Source organism: Callithrix jacchus, chromosome 2, assembly GCF_049354715.1.
Source record: "Callithrix jacchus isolate 240 chromosome 2, calJac240_pri, whole genome shotgun sequence".
NCBI classification, from domain to species: Eukaryota; Metazoa; Chordata; class Mammalia; order Primates; family Cebidae; genus Callithrix; species Callithrix jacchus.
Window position 1 is genome coordinate 90,698,585 of NC_133503.1, and position 27,641 is coordinate 90,726,225.

The 27,641-nt window shown below is 37.8% G+C and overlaps 1 protein-coding gene across 3 annotated transcripts in view; it reads left to right on the forward strand.

The window, feature by feature from the left end:
- Positions 1–27,641, forward strand: part of DTWD2 (DTW motif tRNA-uridine aminocarboxypropyltransferase 2) — a 185,079-nt gene that overhangs the window by 54,852 nt on the left and 102,586 nt on the right. For 2 of the 3 annotated variants that reach the window (XM_008991641.5, XM_054252024.2), the window contains exons 4-5: positions 3,728–3,920; positions 5,358–5,417. In XM_008991641.5, coding sequence (XP_008989889.2) covers positions 3,728–3,920; positions 5,358–5,417 — 253 coding nt within the window. The remainder of the gene's footprint in view (positions 1–3,727; positions 3,921–5,357; positions 5,418–27,641) is intronic. The other variant, XM_002744675.6, reaches the window with a different exon arrangement.

The following is a 27,641-nucleotide window of genomic DNA, read 5'->3' on the forward strand; positions in this document are numbered from 1 at the left end:
GCTTGATCTCCCAGTTACTGACAAGGTTGTAGTGAAGTCTCAAGCTGTATTACTGGATTTGTCTATTTCTCCTTTCTGTTCTCTCGGTTTTTGCCTTATATATTGTGAACACTGAATTGTTAAGTATACACATGTTAAAAGATTGTTACGTCTTCTTGGAGAATTGACTCTTTTGTCATTATGTAATGCCTCTCTTCATCCTGATAATTTTCCTTTGGATGGTTGCTTTGTCTGTAGTTAATATAGCTAGGCTAGTCCACTTACCTTTTTTTTTTTTTTTTTGAGACAAGGTCTTGTTCTGTTGCCCATGCTGAGTGTAGTGGCACAATCACGGTTCACTGCAGCCTTGACCTCGCAGGTTCAAGTGGTTTTCCTGCCTCCGCCTCCCTGGTAGCTGGGATGATAGGTGCACACCACTGTGCTCGGCTAATTTTTAAACACTTTTTTAGAGATGGGCATCTCACTGTGTTGCCTAGTCTGGTCTTAAACTCTTAGGCTCAAGCAGTGCTCCTGCCTTGGCCTCCTAAAGTGCTGGGATTACACATTTGAGCCACTGTGCCTGGCCTGCAGTTATCTTTTCATTAGTATTATCATGGTATATCTTTCTCTATCCCTTTTGTTTTTTTTTGAAACAGCTTTATTGAAATGGTATTCACATATCATTTAACTTACTAATTTAAAATGTACAAATTAATTGGTTTCTAGTATATTTAAATATATTTGCAGCCATCACCAGTCAATTCAAAATATGTCATCACCTCAAAAAGAAATCCTCTACCTTTAACTGTCACCTACTTATCCCTATGCCTTCCATCCTTTCTAACTCCCTGCCCCTTCCCAATCCTAAGCAAACACTAGTCTACTTTGTGTTTCTATTGATTTGCCTATTTGGTATTCATATTTGATATCTGATATATATATGAAATAATATATTTGGACTTTAGTGACTGGCTTCTTTCACTTAGCATGTTTTCATGGTTGTAATATGTATGTTAGTACTTAGTTTCTTTTTCTGGTCAAACAATAGTAGAAAAAACGCTGTGATAAGTAGTTTCTCTTGAGGGAAAGGCCTCTGTTACTTTTCTTTTCTCTCTCTTTTTTTTTTTGAGACAGAGTTTCATTCTTGATGCCTAGGCTGGAGTGCAGTGGTTGCAATCTTGGCTCGCCGCCTCCCAGGTTCAAGTGATTATCCTGCCTCAGCCTCCCGAGTAGGTGGGATGACGGGCATCTGCCACCATGCCTGGCTAATTTTTTGTATTTTTAGTAGAGACAGGGTTTCACCATGTTGGCCAGCCTGGTCTTGAACTCCTGACCTCCAGTGATCCACCCGCCTTGGCCTCCCAAAGTGCTGGGATTATAGGCGTGAGCAACTGCACCCAGCCAAGATGGTTACTTTTCACCTTTCCCTTCCCTAGACACAACAGGATTTTTCTCAGATCTTCACTAGGAGAACCTAGGGGACTCTTGGATGTAATGATTAGGAAAGTATGAACCCTCCTCTTAATACTGGGTCCCCATGAGTTTTAACTCTCAAGCTAGTCCATACTCAGCATGCAGTAATTTGTCACTGACTGTTTAAGTGTTCCTACCAGTTACTGGCTTTAGTGGTTTCTGCTCTCTGGGAAACTGATTTGGCTCTGGTTCTCTGTATTGACCTTGTTTCTCCAGTTTCGGGAGTATTTCCCTGGGGCCTCAGTTCTCTAATGGATCTAAGAAAAGTTGTTAATTTTCAGTTCCTTAGCATTTTTCTTGTGAAAATGGGCTTGATGACTTTCAAGCTCTTTATGTCTGAGCTGAAATTGGAAATCCAAATTATCATATTTCAAAGAAAAATGATAATTGGTCTCTTCCCCTTAAGAGTGTTTTGTTGGCCGAGGCGGGTGGATCATGAGGTCAAGAGATAGAGACCATCCTGGTCAACATGGTGAAACCCTGTCTCTACTAAAAAATACAAAAAATTAGCTGGGCATGGTGGTGTGTGCCTGTGATCCCAGCTACTCAGGAGGCTGAGGCAGGAGAATTGCCTGAACCCAGGAGGCGGAGGTTGCAGTGAGCCGAGATTGCACCATTGTACTCCAGCCTGGGTAACAAGAGCGAAACTCCATCTCAAAAAAAAAAGGAGTGTTTTGTTTTGTTTTGTTTTTTGCTTGTGGGGAAAGGCTCATTCATCGTTTATCTCCAGTACCAAAATGCTTGGATACATTTTTGAATGAATGTTGAATCAGCTACCCCTGTAACTGAACTGGATAATGGTAGGGGCCAAGGAAACCTTCCTCTTTACCCTCTGGAGGTCTATTGAAAATCATCTGACAAAAGGCAGATTAAAGGGAGAAAGGCATACAAATTTGTTAACGTGCAAGGGAGTCTTACAAAATATGAGAACTCAAAGAAATGGCCAGATGGTTGATGCTTTTATGCCATCTTGAGGTTACAGAAAGAATAGGGGCTTAGAGCATGGCAAAGCCAGTTATGATGGCAAAAAAATATGAGAGGGGAAGAAGAGGAGGCCTGGCTAACGAAAGTGGTCTTGTTATGCAGATGAAACTGCACAGATAGCATCCTTCATAGAAAATAGAGGGTAAATATTTCTTTTAGACCATTAAGGTTGTCAGACTTTCAGTTAGTATATCCTAGATCGGGACAAGGGAAGGTGCTTGGAGAAAGCCTGGCTGCCATCTGTTTTTCTCTATAGATGCAACAGTTTTGCAAGGCTACTGCTGTTTGCAGGCCCTCTAAACAGCCATCTCAACATATGTCAAATAAGTATATTTTGAAGTGAAATATTTTGATTTCCTTCAATAGTTAATATAAAGTGTTATAAGAAAAACTTCAGCCAAATTAAAGGAATTTAATTGAGCAGTGAACAATTCATGAATTGGGCAGCCCCCAGAATCACAGCAGATTCAGAGATTTTCCAGGGATGCTTTGTGGTCAGAATAAATTTATAGACAAAAATAAATAAATAAATAAAACGGGAGTGATGTACAGAAATCAGTAGTGAGGTACAGAAACATCCGGATTGGTTAGAGGTTGGCGTGTACCTTCTTTGAATGCAGTTTGAACACTTAGCAGTCTGTGAGTGTTTGAAGTATGGCCACTGGGATAGGCCAAGTCTCAGCCATTGTTGCAGGTGCATACTCCTAAGTTAGGTTTTCAATCTTGTCTGCCTGTTAAGATAGGTTAGGGTTTATCCACAAGGTCTCAAATCTGGAAGTTTGGAGTCCTTCTCAGGCCATGTTTAGTTGGCTTCAACAAAGGTGAATTTGAGAATGTAGCTTGCCTATGCAGCCTAACTTCTCTTTATGGTTCTTCCATTGCTACTAGGTTTTGTCCTGGGATTGATCTGATTGATTTTGCTAGGATTGTTAGGCAATGTGGGTTGTTTGCTTCAATAAAGGGGATCAGATTACCCATGAAGTGCTAGTGAGAAAAGGAAGAATTCTTTGGAAGGGCTGAAATTATGGCACTGGCAATTGGATGGAAAAGCTTTAACAGAGAATAGTGAGGATTGGAAAGCCTATAGGAGAGTGGCAGAATTGTGGTGAATAAATCAGTAAAGAGTACACAAAATTTTGAGTTTTTTAAATTCATGCTTTATGAACTAATTAATATATAGTTTGATTAGAAATGACTAGATAAGGAAAATTTTTATTAGGAAATTCAGTAAGCATAATAAAACTTTTTTCTCACAAGCTAATAAAGATATATTTTAAAAAAACTTTTTCAGAGATCCTGAACTTTCAACTATTTGCCAGAAGTCTGGTACATTAATATTATATCCAGGGGCTGAAGCTGCTAATTTGGAAGAATTTATATTAGATTCTCCTGTTTATCCTTCTACAATTATCATCATTGATGGTACATGGAGCCAGGCTAAGGACATTTTCTATAAGAATTCCTTGTTTCGACACCCCAAACAGGTAAGCTAGTAATTTTAACAGAGAATAAATGCAAATGTATAATTAGGTATATGTATATGTTTTCTGTAAAGGATACATGTGCATTTTTATATATGAATTTGGTGGTATTTATATGTGTGAATGTATACTACATAGATATATGTATGCTTATGTTTATAAGTTTGAATATATATATATTTTGAATATATATGTAAAATTTCAAATTTGTCATTTCATCTCAATTCCTACTACCAAATTTCACTGTAGTTTAGGCATTTTGCTAGATTAAGAGTCTATTTTTATATGTATTAATGTTTTTTGTTGAGAAGTATTACCTTATTTAAATACTTTTTTTTGGCTACTGAATTACCTAGTTCTTATGAGGAATGACTAAGTTTTATGAAATACTTTTTATCATTCATTATTATAGTTATATGGTTTATTTTTCAGTTTTTTGATGTAATTAATTATGAAGAGACATTTCTTAATATTGCTCCATTCTTATATTCCTAGAATGGACTCTACTGAGTAGACTATTAAGAATTTTTGATACATTGCTGAAAAATATATTTGATTTAATGGCATTGAATTCTGTGTATATTTGGTCCATTGTCAGGTTGGGTATTAAGATATTGTTAATTTCTTAAGTAAATTGGAGAGATTTTAATATTTTTCTATGACCTAGGATAGTTTAAATAATACTAGAATGCCTTGCTCCTTAGAAATTAGATGGAACTAATTGGTGAAATCACTTGATTCTGTTCTCTTGAAAAATGTAGCTTTTAAATTCTTATTTCAGACTCTTCTAAGGAAATCATTTATGCTTTCTACTTCTGTTTGGATCAGTTTTTAATAACTTTTATATTTCTCTAGGGAATTGCCTCTTTTCTCAAAGTTAGCAGATTGATTGCCATATACTTATATACATTCTTAAATAATTATTTTAACTTCTCAGGAATGTTTCTTTCTTGTTTTTAATCATGCACACACAGACATAGACACAGATACAGATACACAAACTTTTTTTTTACACGAATAGATTTGAAAGGGCTTTCTCTATTTTATTGAGCTTTAAAAGTATGAGCTTTAAAAAATATTGTTTATATTGGCTAGTTTATTTTTATTTCATTATGTTGAATTTTTTTCTTGACCAATTTTATGTTTCATCTTTTTGGGCTTATTTTCTTCTGTTGTTTTTCTGATTTTATAAGACTTTTACTAAAAGTACTTCTGTAGACCGAACTGTGTTCTCTGTCCCTCCCCCAACCCTACATATATTGGAGATCTAACTTCCAATATAATGGCATTTGGAGATGGTATCTTTGGGAGGTGATTAGATTATGAAGGCAGTGCCCTCATGGTGAGATTAGTACCTTTAGAAGAAGAGACATGAGAGCTATACCTTTTTCTCTCTCTGTCTCTCTGTCTGTCTCTGTCTCTCTGCATTTGAGGAAACAGCAAGAAGACTTCCATTTGCAAGCCAGGAAGAGAGCTCTCACCAGGACCCTGACAATGCAGGTACTCTGATTCAGACTTCCCAGCTTCCAGAACTGTGAGAAATTGATGTTACAACAGGCTGAGCTGACTAAAACAACTACTAAATTTTTTTATTAAGATTTCTGGGCTGGGTGCGGTGACTCATGCCTGTAATCCCAGCACTTTGAGAGGCTGAGGAGGGCTGGCCACTAGGTCAGGAGATTGAGACCATCCTGGCCAATATGGTAAATCCCCGTCTCTACTAAAAATACAGAAATTGGCTGGGCATGGTGGTGCGTGCCTGTAGTCCCAGCTACTCGGGAGGCTGAGGCAGAAGAATGGATTGAACTCGGGAGGTGGAGGATGCAATGAGTTGAGATTGCACCCCTGTACTCCAGCCTGGTGGCGTGGCAGAGTGAGATTCTGTCTCAAAAAAAAAAAAAAAAAAAAAAAAAGAAAAGAAAAAAGAGATTTCTGAGTTCTGCTAGGCTTGGTGGCTTATACCTGTAATTCCAGCTACTCGAGAGGCTGAGGTGGAATTTGATGTTACAGTGAGCTATGATTGTGCCACGGCACTCCAGCCTGGGTGCCAGAGAGAGACCCTGTCTCTAAAAAAGTAATTACTTTCCTTTTTGAATAAAAGGGGAGAGATGGATGCAATATTTCTGTTAGTATAACTGTCTCTATATCCCATTGTTTTGGGTTGAAGTGTTTTATCAATAGCATTGATATAAGTTGTTTTGATTTCATTCTACTCATGATTATCAATGAATAATTTTTTTAAAAACTTTCAATAGCTTTTGGGGTACAAGTGGTTTTGGTTACATGGATGAATTCTCTAGTGGTGACTTCTGAGATTTTAGTGCACCTGTCACCTGGGCAGTGTACACTGTATCCAATATTTAGTGTTTTATTCCTCACCTCTCTCCTCCCACCCAGAGTCCCCAAAATTCGTGTATTTGCATCCTCATAGCTTAGCTCCCACTTATAGGTGAGAACATAATGGAATTTGATTTTCTATTCCGGAGTTATTTCACTTAGAATAATGGTCTCTAGTTCCATTCAAGTTGATGCAAAAGACATTAGTTTGTTCATTTTTGTGGCTGAGTAGTATTCCATGGCGTATATATACTACAGTTTCTTTATCCACTCATGGTTGATGGGCACTTAGATTGGTTCCATATCTTTGCAGTTGTGAATTTCACTGCTGTAAACATGCCCATGCATGTGTCTTTTTTTTCTTTTAGAATTGAAATGAGGTCTCACTGTGTTGTCTAGGCTGGTCTGGGCTCAAGTGATCCTCTTTCTGCCTCGGCCTCCCAAGTGCTGGGGTTATAGGCATGAGGCATCACACTCAGTTATATGCCTTTTCATATAATGACTTCTTTTCTTTTGGATAAATACCCAGTAGTGAGATTGCTTGACTGAACGATAGATCTACTTTCAGTTCTTTAAGGAATCGCCATACTATTAATGAGTTCTGAATTTTTAAGTGTTTTAATACTTTTCATCATTATTTTACTTTTATTTCTGATTTTGTGGGATTGTGATAAAACAATGTTAGCCACACTATTTTGAATAAGTTTATGATTTCTGTGTGAATAGGTACCTGGAAGATTTTTGTCCATGTTCTATTACTATAAAAATGTATATTCTCTATTTAGGGATATAAGTATTCATAGTATTGCTTTTAAGTTTGTTAATCATATTTTTCTTTATGTTTTTATTTTTTTGTTGTACTTGGACTGTTTCGTAATGAAAAAGGTTTATAAGAAGCTTCAGTGCGTCTGTATTTTTAATGATGTTATCCCTGCATTCCCGGTAGTTTTTGTGTTATTTATTTATCTACTTTGTTGTTAGATGCATACAAGCCATACATTTAGTGAAGAATTACAATGGAACCCTGACTTGTGAGGTTTTAATCTTAAATTCTTTATAGTTTTTACTCCCTTTGACCAAAATGCAGACGTCGTTTTTAGATGAGACTAAAATATATGACACAATTCTAAAAAATAGTTAATGCATTGAGTACTTTGATGGAGCAGTCCCAATTCCAAATGTTTCACTTGTATTAACTCATTTAATCTTTCCCCAAATCCCATGACATAATAAGTATTGGTATTTTAGATAACAGATGAGGAAACCAAAGTACAAAGACATTTAGATCACATAACTATTTCACAGCATAGCTGCAATTTGAACCCATCTTGTTAGTAGTCTTAACCACAGCGGTATACTGTTTCTAAATGGAAAACTTCGATTCAGGATATTTACATAGAATAGCTTTTTAAAATTTCTCTGACTTCCTAAATATCCATTGATATTCATTGTCTTCTACATAGAGAGTTGATGTCTGACTCATAAAAGGCACGAATACTGTTAGATTTTGGCACATGACAGATAAAATTTTAGGTTCACATTACATTTAAGTATCACCCAATGTACAGAGAAAGTTTAACAAAGGTGTTAAATTTGTAAAACATTTTAGTCTAAGTATTTGAAAAACATTTTCATGCACATGTCTACTTCTTTAATCTTTCCTTTTGTGGTAACTACACAGCTATCACAGAGATGAAGCACATAGTGACGTTAAAAAGATTAAACTCATCAGAATTATGTTTATCCCTTAAATTGAGCAGCAGATTAGGAAGTATATAAGTAATTTCTCAGTTCAACTATACTATATATTTCTATCACCTTTTCCTCTGTTTGTTTTTTCAAACCAGAGGCAAATACAGGTGGATATTTAAACTTGAGCTAGGTAAAGCTTTACAACCGTAGGATAAAAGCAAAATACTTCACGGTGACATTAGATAGATTATATCATCTGAAATACCACATAAACCTAAGTGAAAAGGCAAAGGCTTTCTGAAGAACTATGAAATCAAATAAAGACTTTGTAAGCTTAGAACTCTTAGAAATGAGTAAGGTAAGTGTGAAAATCTAAGTACAAAACAGGCCAAAGATTTGAAAAAAGTTCACAGATAGCAAATAAATTTTCTTATAAAAATCATCCTTTACCCTGTTAATCATATGATAACAAGATCCTGAGTTGTAAATTTTGATGAAATAAGTTTACAATAAAGTTTCAAGAGTAATACTAAGTACGCTTGAATACACTAATCCAGATTCCTCAAGTATTAACATTATACCATATTTGCCTTTCTCTCTCTCTCTTACTGTATATATGCAGGTATGTGTATAATTATGTTTTTCTGAATCATTTGAGAGCAATGAATAGATATCCAGATTTTACTTTTTGAAATTGAAGTTTTGCTAGCTCTAGGCCAGCAAGATGGTCTTTTCCTAAATATGTTCAGGAAATTAAAAAAAAGTAATTAAAAACCTCACCCAATATAGAAAAACTCAAATGTTAAATATCTTTTACAGTTTCATCTAAATATACTTGGGAAATATAGATTACCTTAGAATTAATATTATTTATGGAATTTTAGAGTCTCTTGTACTCAGCCCGAATATGAGTATGGCCTGATCAGACCAAATATGTTTCTGGAACTTGTGGCAAAAGACCAATGAAATCTGTAGATTTACTCTTTAAAACAAACAAAAATGTATATAAACAGGTAAATAGATAAATTGAGTTGAAAAAGGTATTGATTTTTTAAAGTAACTATATGCTTATATTTAGACATTTGTAAAATTGTAAAATGATAGTGGCAATTGTAGTGACTTTATGGTGAGTTGTGAACTACCTTATTTAACACTAAAAGTTTATTTTAAAATATATTTTTAAATTCTTGAAAAACTGCCTGTCACGTGTGATGATTTTTAGGTATCACAAGATTTAGTTAATTAGTAACCCTCTTCCCCAGCTTTTCTGGATGAAGGTAAATTCATTTTATTAAGTAATAGATTTTCCTGGGAACCTGCTTTAGTAGATGGAAACAAATAAGTTAACATGCCTCTTTCATGGGTAACTGACAGAATTTCATACTCAGAGTAACTTAAACAAGGACATATATAGATCATGTACCTACTCAGAGTGAGAAGGAATAGCTTCAGGCTTTACTGGATCTGGTTCTCAGGCAGTTCTGTTTTTGAGGTATGCTTCCCTTTGTTTTATCTGATTTTCTCTTATGAATGGACTTCTTTCCTTGGAAATTATCTGGACTTCTTTCCTTGGAAATTATCTGGACTTCTTTCCTTGGAAATTATCTGTAGGAAATTATCTGTACTGGAAATTATCTATAGGAAGCAGGAAATATTCTCCTGGTAAGAGGTACTTCCAGTATGACATGCTTAGTCGTGAAACTGCTGATAAACAGCTGTGTGAGATCTGGGCCAGTTGGAGGAGTTCACAGTCCCTGTCTGTTGGTCTTCCCTCTGCCTTTTTGGAAGACTCTTGATGATCAACCAGAGGAGTTTTCCTGGAGGTTCCTGGTAGGGGAGGGACACAGAATCTGTGTCATCTGACTACTTTGAAGCCACACTGGTCTGCAGAAGCCAGACTTCCCAGCAATTACGACAGCTCATGAATGTTTTTAGAATATTTTAGGCCCTTCCAAAGCACTTAAGTGTATCTAACATGTTCTAGAGTCTGAGGTGGCTTATAAAAGCCGGGACAAAACTTCTTTTATTCAGAGTCAGGCTGTTACCAGTATTAGAGATCCACGTTACACTGAGCTACCAGCAGCACATCTGTGCAGGTCTACCCCAACTTCAGTCCTTGCCTCCTCACAAGAAAGACTTTGATAGATATAAAGCAGGAAAAGAGACCGAGGCACATCTCAGAGTAGGAGTGGAAGTTTATTTAAAAGGCTTCAGAACAGGAAAGAAAGTTCACTTGGAAGAGATCCAAGAGGGTGCCTGAAGGTCAAAGAGAGAATTTAAGCTTCATCCTAGGGCTTATAGGCTTGCCTCTTTCCCATGATTCTTCCCTTAGGGTGGGCTTCCCGTTTGCGCAGTGCCTCCCTTGCTCTTGGAGCAAATGCAGTGTGTTTAGGAAGTTGTATGCGTGCCTTTCTGAGGCTTGCTTCCCTTTTTCTAGTCGAGTATACTGTGAAGGTCATATTTCACCATTTTATCTCTCAGTGGATCATGCCTAGGAAGTTTTTTCTTCCTGGCATCTGTATTCAAATAACACTTTAATGTTAATACTGTGGATCATCAGGAAATGGCCTTTCTGGTGCCCTGGGTGGACTGCCAAATTATCATTTTTAGAGGGGCATTGTGATAATTGTCAAAAACCTTCACCTGATATTCTTAGTGGGTCTGGGGAGAGCTCTCTCCTGCCCTGCTCATGCCTATCTAACTGCCTGTAACAAGGTGAGAATGAGATAAAATTTATAAGGTGACGTAAGGTGAAATTTCATTTCAGTGTTTCCAAAAACATGATTATCATTTCACTGAAATGAAATTTTCCCAATGTTATAAGTTGCCTATTAAAAAGAAAAGCTTATTGAATGCCTATCTGGCAGTGTATACCAGGCAATGTGCTGGTTAAAAAAAAGAGTAAGAATAAACACTTTTGAGGAGTTCAGCCTCCTGGTTTTATTTATGTTGACAGAAAGATGGTTTCTCTTTCCCAGAGTAGAATCCTGGATGGCCCTTTTATTGGGGTTGGGGTGGAGAGTGATTCCATTTTTGATAAGAGGACTGCATGAATTAGGAAGTTCCTCAGAGGACATGGGCCATTGTTTTCAGAAGGATGATTTGAAAGTCTGACTAAGCAAACAAAAAACTCCCTGTATACTATAGTCTACTACACAGTTTATTTGTAAATATAGTCTTTTGCTTATTTTTTTGTTTATTCAAGGTACTCTATATAAATGTTTTAATAATTCTTAGTCTTGTCTACAAAGTAAAAATGTTAAAAGAGAATTTGAATTAGTTTTTGCAGGTTTCCCAAATTTATAAATAATGTTGTTTAAATTAATTCAGTTTTATTTCTAAATGTAATGTTATTTTTTCTTACTATACACAAAATATGTATATACCTCTGCCCCTGTTTTTTTGCATAGAATTCTTAGCTATTACTTAGTTGATCCATTCAGTTTCTGTAATAGTGTAAAAATTTTCCCCTAAATATATGAGAGAAAAATGACAGAAAAGAAACTAAAATTGGAATTAAAGTCCAGAGTGTTTTCTTTATAGAAGAAATAGTTTTTTCCCCTTCCTAATCAGTAAGTAACCATATGTGAACTTCATACTTACATAATTGAGGAATGAAAGAATTGTAATGTAAACCCATTAACTTGGCCTCCTTTTAATTTTGAATTCTAATATATTCAGACCATTTGGCAGTGAATCTCTTCCCCCAGAAGAATTTTACACACAAGACCCTTGATATTTGCTAGGAATAAATCCAAGGTGAATATGGAAATGTCTGTAAGAGGCTCCTGGCTTTCTTCATAAACATATTCTCATGGAGTATTTGCATATCCTTACTCTACTGCTGTTAAAATGTCCACTGTAGCTTAATTTCTCACTTGATAAGCAGAGTGGTGTTGGGAGCACTCATTGGGTTAAACATTTCTATGAAAACTTTTTCTGGTCCACATAGAGCTGTTACAGACTGCTTTATATTATATATCTGATCTATTGCCAAATACGTCGTTATTCTTTTTATTTTATCCAAAACTTCAGTTTTTAAAATCACTATCAGCATTCAGAGTTGGTTTACATTTTAACACAGTCTCATTATGTTGATTTTGAATAGGCTGTTGTATTTACTATTTTTTTTTGAGACGGAGTTTCTCTGTTGTTACCCAGACTGGAGTGCAATGGCATGATCTTGGCTCACTGCAACCTCTGCCTCCTGGGTTCAAGCAATTCTCCTGCCCCAGCCTCCCGAGTAGTTGGGATTACAGGCGCGCACCACCATGCCCAGCTAATTTTTGTATTTTTAATAGAGACGGAGTTTCACCATGTTGACCAGGATGGTCTCAATCTCTTGACCTCGTGATCCACCCGCCTCAGCCTCCCAAAGTGCTGGGATTGCAGGCTTGTGCCACCGTGCCCGACCTTATTTTTTTTTTTTTAAGAGATGGGGTCTTGCTCTGTTGTCTAGACTGGAGTACACTGGTGTAATTATAGCTCAGTGTAGCTTCCAAGTCCTGGGCTCAAAGCGATCCTCCCCTTAGCCTCTGACCTCAGTGGTGGGACAGCAGGTTTGTACCACCACACCTGACTAATTTTTAAACATTTTTTTTTTTAGATAAGGAGTCTCGCTATGTTGCCTAGTCTGCTTTTGAACTCCAGGCTTCATGCAATCCTTCTGTCTCAGCCTCTTAAGGGATTTACTTTTAGAAAAACAAAACAAAACAAACAAAACCCCAAAAACTTCCACGAAGAGTGTGGAAGGGGACTCCAGAGAGGAAATCCCAGGGTTTACTTTTTTACCTTTGCATAGTATTCATAATTTTGTTGGTAGAATATATCCACACCTCTGGATCTTTCTGGCTTATGTTTTGGGGTGCGGTGTATGCCTCACAGGCTAAGAGGCTTATCTCTGAAGTTGTAGATAGTATTTACAAATAGAACTTGAGTTAACTTGAAAGAACATTTGCTTCTATTTGGTGTATAATTTTGTGTGATAGAATAGGATGTAATGGGAACTATGATCTTCTATATGCAAAAGTATAATTTAAAAAGGGTTATCAGAGATCTTGCCATGGAATTCCGTGCCTCCACACTTCCATCCATTCTTTATTGAATTCTTAATGGTGAACTCACTTCTCTTACTGGGTTACATAGATAATTAGTGACAGATAGGAAACTTGAATCCAAGTTTATTAACCCAGATCATGGTAAAGAAAAGAACACTCCCATTTGCTTTATGAATGTAGCATAATAATATGAAAAATCGACAATAATACATAGATTTAAAGAGACTAATCTTATGAATATAGCTATAATATTTCTAAACAGTATCCTGGCCAATAAAATCTATCACTGTATAAAAGCATAATGTTTTATGAGTTAGAACCATCTTTTATGGAAATACAGTTTAGTTCAATATTTTTGAAATTGTGATTTCATTGATGGATGCTGAAGAATTAGATAAAATCCAAAGTACGTTTTTAATTTAAAAATGCCTAATAAAAAAGGATTAGGAAGATGTGCATTTTCTTAATCTGTGTTTTGAAACCTTTAAAGTGAACTATGTTTAAAGCAAAAGTTAATCTCTTCTCCCATTCTAGGTAACCTCATACCTGTACTTCCCTACCTGTACCTTTAGGTATTTAGAGTAAAAAGTATGCTGTGTTTGCTTCCAGAACTTTTTCTGTGTTCATATATACTAAAATAGTATGTATTCATAGGTATAGGATTCTTTCTCTCTCTCTTTCTCTCTCTTTTCTTTTTTTTTTTTTTTTTGAGATGGAGTCTCACTCTGTCGCCTAGGCTGGAGTGTAGTGGTGTGATCTTGGCTCACTGCAACCTCTGCCTCCCAAGTTCAGGCAATTCTCCTGCCTCAGCCTCCCAAGTAACTGGGACTACAGGCGTGCACTGCCACACCCATCTAATTTTTGTATTATTAGTAGAGACATGGTTTCACCAAATTGGCCAGGCTGGTCTGAAACTCCTGACCTCGTTATCTGCCTGCCTTGGCCTCCCAAAGTACTGGGTTTCCAGGTGTGAGCCACCTTGCCCAGCCCTTTATCTCTTTTCTAAAAAAGAAAAAGGATGACAATGATATATATGATACTCCAATTTTCCTTTTCATACGAGCATTTCTTGAAATCAATGTATGTAGATATGTTTTAGTTGGCTTGGGTTCTGTTTTTGTCCTTTCAGGCCTCTATAACAAAATACCAAAAACTGAGTGGCTTAAACCAGTGGTCCCCAATCTTTTTGGCACCAGGGACAGGTTTCGTAGAAGACAGATTTTTTCATAGACTGGAGGTGGGGTGTGGTATGGTTTTGGGATGATTCAAGCATATTGCATTTGTTGTGTACTTTATTTCTATTTTTATTACATTGTAATATATAATAAAACAAAGAAAGGAGACCAATTGGTGGGGATCCTAGTTTTCTACCACCATTTTAAACAATCCAGCTTTAGATTAATATACCTTTGATGTAAGGCTTATGTCTAAGATTTATTCAAGTATGAAATGCCACTGTTTGTAGGATAATTTAATTATATGAGAATAAAATTTCAAACATAAATATAGTATAAATACGAATGATCTTTAGTTCAGTATAAACATAGATGATAGAAGAAAAAACAGGAATAAGAAACATCGTAATATTCAAACAGCGATGTGGTAGACATCTATCATATGCATGGCTGACTATCATCTTCTGGGAATTCCCTTGTTATGAACCTTATATATGAAACAAATTAAAGCTCAGATTGTAAATCTCTCATATAGGGAAGCAATAGTCTGCGAATATTTCCATGTATCTGCACACTCAGGATTTTTTGAGTGCAGAGCACTGGCCCCTCCATTAAATGATGTATGAATGGTACACTTGCCTTTGAAGTTTGAGATTGTGTGTTGACCCAGAGCCATTTGTTCACATTCTAAAGGTGGAAGACCTAAAGAAGCCATTAGTTTGCATTCTAATGATAATAAAACCCAGATCATTTTCTCATAATTCAAGGGTTTTAAAAACCTAGAGACCACTTTATTCTCTCCACAGAGAGGATTTGTTTACATTCTCTCTGAAGGAAAGGAGGAGCACATATGCTGGCAGTTCCTATATAAGCTCTGCATTGCATAATTTCAGAGTTCCTTTCCTTTGTTTCCAACTCTGTACAAGCAGGTGATGACATCTGCGTTCACTGTTTTGCACCATAGGGAATTCGGGAACTGGCATAAAATGCTCTGTGAGTAATTAAAAGTCTGACTCTGATCTAGAACTTGTGTTTCCTATTAGGATAATTAAATAAATATATGTATGTGTATAATAGCTAGTCTCTCTTGCAGCTAGGCATCAGACAAATGACCTCTTCTTTTCAGGTCAGAGCCATCTGTGAGTGAGATTTTGACTAGTGACAGGAAGGGGCTCTATGTCAAATCTCCATTTTTGATGTATGAGTGGTGGCAAATGTGTCTTGCTTTTGGTTATGAGAGTAGCAGCAGCAGTGTGGGTTTTCCAGTGGTTGTGAGGTCACATTCCTTTTTTCTTTTTTTTTTTTGATTCTGGTAGAGACAGGGTCTCACCGTGTTGCCCAGGCTGGTCCTAAATCCCTGGGCTCAAGTGATCCTTGTGCCTTGGCCTCTGAAAATGCTGGGATTTCAGTTGTGAGCCACTGCGCCTGGCCGAGATCACATTCTTGATGTATTAGTGGTGTTGGCATTGGTGGTAGTAGCAGTTTCAATCGAATTGACTTCTTGGCATTTGAGGATAGTAAAAGTAGGAAAGCATCATCTTCATCAGGCCTTCTGTGGTAGCTTTGGATATTGCTTCTGGAAGTTTAGCTTTAAGTCTGTTTCTATAATCCTCTCAATGATTTCGTAAGCTGCGTAATAAAATCCTGTTCTTTTTTTTTTTTTTTGAGATGGAGTTTCACTCTGTTACACAGGCTGGAAGTACAGTGGTGAAATCTCTGCTTACTGCAACATCCTCCTCCCAGGTTCAAGTGATTCTCCTGCCTCAGCCTCCCGAGTTGCTGGGACTACAGGCGTGTGGCACTACACCCGGTTAATTTTTGTATCTTTAGTAGAGACAGGGTTTCACCATGTTGACCAGGCTGGTGTCAAACTCCTGACCTTAAGCGAACTGCATGCCTTGGCCTCCCAAAGTGTTGGGATTACAGGCGACAGCCACAGTAAAGTCCTATTCTATTTAAATTTGCCAGATTGGTTGGTATTTGTAAGTAAGAAACCTGACTGATATAAATTGTCATCTCTTGGCAGTCAGATTGTCCATTTGATGTTTCTTACCTTCTTTTATTTTCCAAACATTTTCAGTGAGTAGGGTATTACTTGTATATTTAGAAAAATAAACAAAGTGACTGAAAGGATTTAGGCTTCCTGACTTCTGTGCTGCCTCTGAAAATCTAGATAATGAATTTATTATCCATAATGTGGTTTGGCTGTGTTCCCACCCAAAATCTCATCTTGAATTGTAATTTCCATGTGTTGGGGTTGGGAATTCATGGGAGGTGATTAGTTAATGGGGACAGTTCCCCTATGCTGTTTTGGTGATAGTGAATGAATTCTCATGAGATTGAGGGACTATGTTAACTTCTTTTCCCAGCTCCACAAGGGGCCTGGTTTCAAAGGCAAGAACTTCCCAGGGCCATGCCTCCATTCACCTCCCCATCCTGGAGCCTAGAGTTCTTTGTCTAACTTTCCCACCTGGGAAAGCTAGACAGCCCAGGTGAGCTTCCTTTGTTTAGAAGGCCCGCCAAAAGCTCCGAGGGAGGAGGCTACAATTGCGGGCCAGGCAACCAATCCAGTATCAGAGTTGAAGACCAATCACTCTAGAGGAAGTTTTGGTAAAGCTCCTCTCACTGGACCAGAACTTGAATGGGGTGGGAGTAACTCCGGGAATTAAATCCCCCCTACTCCCTTACCTATAGGGACTCCATCTCTGGACCCCCTCCCATGATAGTGTGAGAGCCCACGTGTGCTTGCTCGCGCGTGCTCTCTCTCTCTCTCCTCTCTCTCACTTTCTCTCTTCCTCTCTCCTCTCTCTCTCTCTCTGCCCTCTTTCCCCTCTTCCTTTCTCTCCTCTCTTTCTGTCTCTCTCTCTCTCCCCCTCTCTCCCCCAACCTCCCTCCTATCTCCCTAATAAATTGCTTTCAGCAAAACTCTCTGGGTCTGATACTTACTTGAACAAGCTCACAAGCTCACCGTGCCACCAGGGCCCTCTCCCCCATTCTTGGGTGAGACCCAAGGACCTGGGAAAACACATCCTATCAGGGAACAGTGAGTGTCTTTGGGACACCCCTACAGCCCTGCTCCTATCACCCGGTTACAAGATCAGAGGGCTTTATAAAGGGCTATTCTCCTCTTTGCTTGGCACTTCTTTCTCCTGCCCCCATGTGAAGAAGAATGTGTTTGCTTCGCCTTCTGTCATGATTGTAAGTTTCCTGAGGCCTCCTGAGCCCTGTGGAACTGAGTCAATTAAACCTATTTTCTTTATAAATTACCTAGTCTTGGGTATTTCTTAATAGTAGTGAGAACGGACTAATATTGTCTCTGAAATGGATTTTATGTTGCATTTGAACATAGGTGCACTTATTTTGATAAATCCCTAATATGACCTTAGAGTCAAAAACCTGGCTCTTTCTATTTCTCTTCCTTTTTGTTTCTTTCCATGTGTTTTGTTTTGGGGAAAGGGACCCTCATTACCTGTTAGACAGAGCTCCTCTTTTTGTAAGATGTTCTTTTGTAAAATGTCCTTCTTATTTTCTTTCAGTTATTAAGACATGCAAGTAAAAAGATTGTAGTTCTTGCACTGTCATTGTCTGATAACAGCACAGCAGCAGTTAACTTAAACCCAAGTTTGGGATTTCTTCTCTATCTCATCTATCTTGCTACTTGGTCTAGTTGTCAAATTATAAGCATCTACATATAAATAATTTTATAAAACTAGGTTAGTATGTTATATTTTTGTCAGTTTAAAATACTTTTTATAACGCCCAAGTTAGGATGAAGTGAACAACTTTAATTTCCATAGATTTTCATGAGGTTCAGATTCATTGATGAGTGTAATTGTAATTAGTTGTAGCTCTAATGTGGTCAGAAAGAAAAGCAAGTAGCATTTCTCTGGATCTTTCTGAGCACTAGAGTTAGTGACAAGAGATTGGAGATCTGTGGTTAAGTTGAAAGACTATTTGGAATTTATTCAGAGTAATAACCATGACTAAAATTGTATCATGTTAGATACCTAAGGAAAGATTCTTCCACATTAAATTGAAAGGCAAAATTGTTTCTATTATGTTTTTGTTTTATTCATTGGATTTGCTTTCTTTTAATGTCTTTTAATAGACTAGTGATAGACTATAAATTAGGTATGGGATCTCTTTTATTTACTGCCACTAAACAACAACAAAAAATAATCATGGACCACGTATCCTTTTTATTTCTGATTTTAGATAAAATGTGAGAGTAAACATAGATGGTGACTGCCAAATCAGATAGGCAATAGAGTTATGTTTCTACACACCTAACCTTTCTATCCAGCAGTCTTCATACTGGGGGTCTGAATGCTTCCTTGAGGTATTAGTTGTCTGTCTTCCTATTGGTTCAGATCTTCTTTCTTCCAACCAATTTCTCAAGTTTTTGAAATGTGAGTGGCTTTATTTAATGTCCTTAGTAGCTACCCTTCCCTCAACCTGAATCCATTTTTGGGAATTTACTTACCCTTTCGTTGTATATCCAGCTTCTTTAAGAGTGCATTACTGTTGTGGAGTAGTTCCTTTTTGAATTATCCTCCATATGTAGACACAGCCAGTTGACGGTAAAAGGCAAGGGTGACCAGAGGACTAGATCCTAAAATACCTAGAAAAGCCATCAGCCACCTGCTCTTTTACTTGGATGGAATTCCCAGTGATTATTTGAAATTGTAGGCTTCTACTCACTACACATGGGAAGAGTTTAATTGGATTCAGTTCAGTTTTGAAGATTAGCTTACATTTGGGTTATATTTTTGGGGCCTTCTCCTGGATAGTGGGAATCGTTATTTTTATTTCTGATTTTAATAGAAAAGCTTCCTTCTAGTATCTGATCACTAAACATGATACAGGATTTTTTTTTCCATGTTAAGAAAAATTAATTTCTTTCCTTCCTTCCTCCCTCCCTTCTTTCATTTTCGCTTTCTCTTTCTCTTTCTTTCTTTCTCTTTTCTTTCCTTTATCTTTTTCCCTTCCTCCCTCCCTTCCTTCCTTCCTTCCTTCCTCGCTTCCTTCCTTCCCTCTCTCCCTTGCTCCCTCCCTTTTTCTTTTTCTTTTTCTTCCTTTTTCGAGACAGAGTCTGTTTCTGTTGCCCAGGCTGGATTGCAGTAGCCCTGTCTTAGCTCACTGTAACCCCCGCCTCCTGGGCTCCAGTGATTCTCATGCCTCAACCTCCTGAGTTGCTGGTATTACAGGCATGTGCCATCATGCCCAGCTAATTTTTGTACTTCTAATAGAGATGAGGTTCCATCATATTGGCCAGGCTGGTCTCGAACCCCTTTATTTAATGTCCTTAGTAAAGGACATTAAATTCTCATGTGATCCACCCCTCGGTCTCCCAAAGTGCTGGGATTATAGGTGTGAGCCAGAAAAATTAATATATTTACATTTTATAAGGATTTTTAAAAACCAGTTATGTTAATGATTTTTATAAAATGTGTATTTAGCACCCATGATGCTAGCCAAATGGCCTTACTCCTTTGATTTAATAATTTAGTGAATTATATGAATGCTTCCTAATATTGAGTTGTGCCTGCATTCCTGGAAGAAACCACCCTTACTTGTTTTGTATTGTTTTGTTTTACTTGTTTTAAGTGATACAGTCCAGCTTTGCTGCTAAGGCTGGAGTGCAGCTGTTCTCTTTTTAATGTATTCCTGTATTATCTTTGCTAATATTTTGTTTTATATTTTGCTGATTAGACTGTAAATTCCATAAGAGCAGCATTAGGTTGGTGCAAAATTAATTGCTGTTTTGTCATTACTTTTAATGTCTTACTATATTTACTGTAGCCAAGGATTTTGCATTGTTACCTGTGCTCACTGTGCTCCTTAAACATTTCAATAAGTAATGAATATAATTGATATAGGTGTGTCTTGGTGGTTTGTGCTGCTGTAACAGAAACCATAGACTGGGTATTCTGGCTCTCAGTTCTGGAGGCTGGAAATTCTAATATTAAGGCACTGACAGGTTTGGTGATTCTGATTTCAAGATGGTGTGCTTTGTCCTCAACTGGTGAAAGGTAGAAGGGCAAAAAGAGAGTAGGAGAAAGAACCTATTCTGAGAGCCTTTTTAATAATGATGGTATTAATCTCTTCATGAGGTGGAGCTTCATGACTGAAATGCTTACATTAGACCCTATGTCATAACATTGTCACATTGGGGAAGTTTCCAACACATGAATTCTAGGTGACACATTTAAACTAGAGCAAGACACATTTAAACCACCAAGGATACAAAACTGCCCTAGGCCTTTATATATCTGCTAAAAAGGTATACTTAAGGGCAGCGAGACAAAATCATAAACATAAAATACGAAGAAAAGGGTGGCCGGGTACAGTTGCTCACGTCTGTAATCCCAGCACTTTGGGAGGCCAAGGTGGGTGGATCATGAGGTCAGGAGTTTGAGACTAGCCTGGCCAACATAGTGAAACCCCATCTCTACAAAAATTAGCTGGTTGTGGTGGTGGGCACCTATAATCCCAGCTACTTGGAAGACTGAGGCAGGAGAATCGCTTGAACCTGGGAGGCAGAGGTTTCAGTGAGCCAAGATCACGTCATTGCATTCTAGCCCAGCTGACAGTGTGAGACTCTCTCTCAAAAAAAAGCAAGAGTTCATACATTAATACATATTAATTTATTTCATTTTTATTTATTGTATGCTTGCTTTCTTTTTTTAAATGCTTTTGCTTTTTTCCTTCTTATAAAATGAAAATAAATCTATACTACCAGCCTAATGAGCAGTTTTTGTTGCTTGTATTGTCATGTTTCCATTGTTTATAGTCATTACATTATTATTTTCATATTATATAGCTTTCTTTGAAAGATAAAAGTTATATTTGGTTTTGTAATCATGTTTGCCAGTAATTTAAATTGTGTTTAAATTGATTTATTGCTCACTATTAGTACTTGTTTCTGTGGTTTCCCGGGTTTTATAACTTCTTATGTTTATTCACTTTTTTAGTTAGCTAGACTATGTTTTTAATACAAACTTCAGGAAGATATAAAGATTTCATTCACTTCTTGAACTTTCATATACTTAAGAATCTTTGTTCTTGTGACAAGTGAAATACAGTTTTGTTTGGCATGTAATTCTTAGTTAACATCTTTTTAACTTTAAAAATCTATAGACCATACTCACTAATGAGTCAGACTTCTCCAGAGAGACAGAAACACACACACACACACGGTTCATGTGACTGTGGCTTGACCAAAATTTGCAGATTTACCAATAGGCTGAAGACCCAGGACAGAGTTACAGTTTGAATCCAAAGGCAATCTGTTGGCAGAAGTCCTTCTTGTTGAAGGAGCTCCAGTACTTTCACCCTTCCCTAATGAGCCATATCCCTGGCCCCTATCCTTCGAAGCTAGGCTCAATTAGAAGATCCTTTAACCCATTTATGCCTGAGTTTGCAATTTTTTGAATTACAATCAGACCTTGGCAATGACCTTGAGCAGTAGGATATAAATAACTCCCACATGCTTAGCGTTCCAATAATGGAATACTAGGCATAAATGGGTTAAGAGTGCCTTCCACTTAGTAATGAGCCCTAACTATACTTAAACTAGTTATCAGCACCAAGCATCGACGTTCATTGTGGTTCATATTAAATTGCATCTTGTTGATAGCTTTGGTATGTTTAGTGTTTAGGACTTTTCTTGTTTTCACTATAGATCCTTTCATTCACTGATTAATCTGTACATTTACCCAATTCATTTGCCGTTCAGCTACATTCCTTTAATGCTATAAGATACTGGTGAATTCTACTGTTTTTCTCTTGGAGTTTATAGTAAGCTGGGGAAAAAAGGCAAAATAATCAGATAATAAATAAAATATTGCCATATGTATTTCAAAGGGAACCAGCAGGGTACTGAGATGGAGAAGAGAAGGCCTGTCAGAGGAGCTGACATTTGCTCTAAGTCCTGAAAGATGAGGAGGAATTAGTCATGAAAAAATTGAGGAAAATATTCCAGTAGAGTAAAACAATATGGGCAAAGGACCTGAAATGAAAAAAGCTTAGCATGTTTGAGGAACTGAATGAAGACCAGGGTGGTTGGAGCTTAGTGAGAGAGGGACAGAATGAGTGAGGATTGGCTTGTAGCAATAGGTTTAAGCCAGATGCAGGGCCTCATGGCCATCGTTAAGAAGTTTGGGTTTTTTTTCTAAAGGTACTATGAAGCCATGGGCATTTGTTGTTTTTGCTGTCTTCTGTACAGTTCTCCCTTCCTTTGAAACATCACACTGCTTTTTCTTTGGGTGGAAATCATCCCTGTCATTTTCAGTCCAAGTACTGCTGGTGGAGATTTTTTTAATCCAGGCTCCAGGCTACAGTGATCAGATCAGAGACAGATCTGTGTCCTAAATCAAAACAATTATATTTAATCAGAGTGAATTTGGGATTTCTGTTTGAGTTAGGCCTCTGTTAGCTTACATTATGTCTCTGTGAGAGTAATTACCAAACAGTGCCCCTCTGATGGATGAATTATGGAAAGGTGTCCTCTTCTGTATAACTTGCTGAAGATGCCTTGGTGTGAAAAAAAAATATGCCTCTTTCTCATAGATGCTAGAGCTGAGTGATGTATTGGTTAGATTCAGTTGCTTTGCTCACTTATTTTGGTACCTTCTGTAGTGCACTAAATGCACACCCACACATTTCTATCCCTGAGTAGGGATAGAAATTTGGAGTTGCTGATGGCCATCTTGGCACTAGTGAGAGTTGTTCTGTGAGAGCAGAGCCAAGTACAGAGACAATAGCTAGAAGGAGATTGGGTCCCACTGATAGTCTTTGAGTTTATCTCTAGCTTCATCCATGTTGTTGCAAATGACAGAATTTCCTCCTTTTTTAAGGGTGAATAATATTGCATTGTGTTTGTGTATGTGTGTGCATATATATTTGGTGTGTGTGCATGTATATATATATATATATATATATTTTTTTTTTTTTTTGAAAGAAAGAAAGAGAAAGAGAAAGGGGCAGAGAGAACAGGAGTCTTGTTCTATTGCCCAGGCTGGAAGGCAATCTAAAAATAGGTATTTTATGCCAATAATTGTGCTTAACAACGGAGACAGAAAGGAATAAGGGAAGAAAATAACAAACAAACAGCCAACCAATATTTCATTTAAGTCTGTGAAATGCTATGCAAATGCTGAAGAGTGATTTATTTCCAATTATGTGGTCACTTTCAAAATAGGTGTAATGTGATACTGAGAAAAAATGTATGTTCTGTGGACCTGGGGTGAAGAATTCTATAAATATTCACTGAGTTTACTTGTTCCAGGTCTGAGTTCTAATCTTAGATGTCCCTGTTAATTTTCTATCTCATTGATCTGTTGAATATTAACAATTTGGTGTCAAAGTCTCCTGCTATTATTGTGCGAGAGTCCAAGTCTCTTTATAAGTCATTAAGAACTTGTCTTATGTATCTGGGTGTTCCTATATTGGGTGCATATATATTTACGATCATTGACTCCTGTTGTTGCGTTGATCCTTTTACCATTATGTAATGTCCTTCTTTGTTTCTTTTAGTCTTTGTTACTATTAAAGTCTATTTTGTCAGAGACGAAAGTTACAACTCCTGTTTTTTTTTTTTCTCTCCATTTGATTGATAAGTCTTCTACCAACCCTTTGTTTTGAGTCTTTGTGTGTCCTTGCTTATGAGATGGATCTGGATACAGCATACCAATGAGTTTTGACTTTTTATTCAATTTGCTTGTCTGTGTCTTTGATTGGGGCATTTAATCCATTTAAATTTTGGATTAATATTGATATATGTGAGTTTAGTATTGTCATTTAATGCTAGCTGGCTATTTTGCCCATTAGTTGATATAGATTCTTCATTATGGAGATGCTCTTTACCTTTTGGTAAGTTTTTGGGATGACTGATACTGGTTGTTCCTTTCTGCGTATAGTGCTGCTTTCACAAGCTCTTGTAAAGCAGGCCTGGTGGTGATGAAATCTCTGAGTGCTTGCTTGTTTGTGAAAAATTTTATTTTTCCTTCATTTATGAAGCTTAGTTTGGCTGAGATTCTGGGTTGAAAATTTTTTTCTTTGAGGATATTGAATGTTGACCCCCACTCTCTTCTAGTTTGTAGAGTTTCTGCTGAGAGATCTGCTGTGAGTCTGATAGGCTTCCCTTTAAGGGTAACCTGACCTTTCTTTCTAGCTGCCCTTAGAATTTTCTCCTTTATTTCAGCCCTGGTGAATCTTATGATTATGTGTCTTGGGGTTGCTCTACTTGAGGAATATCTTTGTGGTGTCCTCTGTTTTACCTGGAGTTGAGTATTGTCCTGCGTTACTAGGTTAGGAAAGTTTTCCTGAATAATATCCTGAAGAATATTTTCCAGCTTGGATTCATTCTCTTTATGACATTCAGGTACACCTATCAAACGTAAATTAGGTCTTTTCACATAGTCCCATATTTCTTGGAGACTTTGCTCATTCCTTTTTACTCTTCCTTCTCTAACCTTGTCTTGTTTTATTAAGTTGGTCTTTGACCTCCGATATCCTTTCTTCTGCTTGATCAATTCGACTGTTAAAACCTGTGCATACTTCGCGGAGTTCTCGTATCGTATTCTTCAGTTCCATTAATTCACTTATATTCCTCTCTAAATTGTCTATTCTCATTAGGATTTTGTCAAACCTTTTTTCAAGGTTCTTAGTTTCTTTACATTGGGCTAGAACATGTTCTTTTAACTCACAGGAGTTTCTTATTATCCACCTTCTGAAGCCTAATTCTGTAATTGGAGTGCACTCGTTCTCCATCAGGCCTTGTTCCCTTGTTGATGAGGCACTGTGATCCCCTGTAGAGGAAGAGGCATTCTGATTTGGGTATTCTCAGCCTTTTTACACTGATTTCTTCCCATCACTGTAAATTTATCCACCTGTTGTCTTTGTAATTACCGACTTTCAAATTAGGTCTCTGAGTGGACGTCCAACTTGTTGATTCCCAGCGCCGGAATCTGAGCCACCCACTGCGCCAGCTAAAACAGTGGCGTTAAGATTCATGGTGCTTTTCTACCTGGGAATCTCTGGTCTGGCTTCCTTCTTGAGTCCCTTTTTCAATCAGCTGAATAGGTGACTCTGCCTTCCCGGAGCTCCAAACGTTGACCAAAAGGGGACCCAGTCCCATTTACTCTGCACCGAGAACCACTGTGCCGGCCACAAGAGTCGTGCTGGCAACCCGTGGGGCTCCTCCACGGGGAATCTCCTGGCCTGTGAGCAACAAAAATTCATCTGAAAGTGTGGCATCCTCTTGTTCTCTGTGCTTTCACTGGGAGCTACAATCCTGAGCTGCTAGTAATCAGCCATCTTGGATCTCTCTCCACATTTTATTTTTATCTTTTATTCCATTGAAGGGTATTTAGGTTGTTTCTATTACTTGACTATTGTGAATAAGGCTACTGTGAACATGGGAGTGCAGATGTCCTTTCATGATTCTGTTTTCAGTTCCTTTGGATGTATACCCAGAAGTAGAATTGCTGGATCATATGGTAGTTGTATATTTATCTCTTTGAGGAACTTCCTTACTGTTTTCCATAACGCTATACCAGTTTACCTTCCTAACAACAGTGTATAAGGATTCAGTTTTCTCCACATCCTTGCCAACACTTGTTATCATTTGTCTTTGCTAATAGCTATTCTAACAGATGTGAGGTGATATCTCATTGTGGTTTTGCTTTATATTTTCCTGATGATTAGAGATTATATGCCTGTTGACCATCTGAATTTCTTCTTTATGGGTGCTCCAGTGGCACAATCAATTAGTGTACAGTACTTACATGAATTTCTTCTTTTGAGAAGTGTCTGTGTAGGTCATTTGCTGATTTATTAATTGGGTTGAGTTCTCGCTATTGAGTTGTAGAAGTTCCTTATGTATTTTGGAGATTGTCATTATCAGATATATGGTACTGTGGTCTGAATTTTTGTGTCTCCTCAAAATTTATATTTGAAACCTAACCCCCCCAGTGTGATGGTATTAAGAGGTGGGGCCTTTGGGAAGAGGTTAGGTAATGAGGCCCCCGCTTCGTGAATTGGATTACTGCCCTTATAAAAGAGGCCTGAGGGAGCTTATTTGTGCTTTCTCCCATTTGAGAACGCATAGAAGGTGCCATCTGTGAGAAACAAGTCCTTACCAGACACCAAATCTGCTGGAGCCTTGATCTTGGACTTCCCAGGCTCTGCTCCAGAACTGTGAAAGATAAATTTCTGTTGTTTAATTACCCAGCCTCAGGTATTTTGTTATAGTAGCTTGAATGGACTGAGATGAAAATTGGTGCGGAGAAGTGGGGTGCTGTTGTAACAGATAGCTAAAAATATGGAAGCAGGTTTGGAACTGGGTAATGGAGAAAGTCTGGAAGAATTTGGCATACATGCTGGAAAAGGCCTATACCACCATGAATGGAGCATTAAGGACAATTGTGGTGAGGCCTCAGAAAAAGGTAACTGCAGAGAAAGCCCCAGTTTTCTTAGAGGTGGCCTAAGCAATCATGATTAAAATGTTAGTAAAAATATGGATAGTAAAAGCCATTCTGATGAAGTCTCAGATGGAAATGGGAAGATTTTATTGGAAACGAGAGGAAAAGCTACTGTTGTCATAAAGAAACAAGGCCTTCGCAGTACTGTGTTCATGTCCTAGGGATTTGCGGAAGGCAGAACTACTGAGCAATGAAAAAGTATATTTGGTGGAAGAAATCTCTAAGCAAAGTGTTGAGAGTGAGGCCTGGCTTCTTTCAGCTGCATATAGTAAAATGTAAAAAGGTAGAAAAAAATTAAAGGTGGAATTTATAATCAAAAGGGAAGCAGAACTTTTAAAGATTTGGAAAATTGTCACCCTGGCCTTATTTTAAAGAATGAAGAAATATGTTTGGGAGAGAACAATGGTGTGGCTGAAGGAATGAATGTTCACATGTTATAAGGAGATTGGTGTGGTTGGGCAGAAGCCAGGTACTGTTCACCAAGACCAGGAAAGAATAACCCTAAAATCATTTTGGAGATCATTGGGCTTGCTACTCCCATCGCAGGCTTCAGTAAATGAGTATCTTTACTTATTTGCAGGAGGAGAGAACAGATGGGCTGACTGGGGGGCATATTGTAGCATGCTATGGCACCAGGTTTAGTGGAATGGAATGCTAAGTATGGGGTGATACAGTGGCTCCAGGTCTGAGGCAGGGGCACAGTGTCTTGTCATTTCAGGCTGCTCTCTGCATTATTGTCAGCTACGTAGTCATGGTGGCAAGAATTACAGTAGGTCCTTGGTATCTGTGAGGGCTGTTTGGACTCTTATCTGTGCTTATGGATCTGACACTGGGGCTTCAGGCCTGAAGTGTGATGTGTGCACTTGAAGGGTCTAATTGTGGGAGTGTGCACACTGATGGAAGCTGGACTTGGTGGCAGGGCCCTGGGTTGATAGTGGACATGTGTGAGGTGGCTGCCCTGGCTCCCAGGGCTGGGTT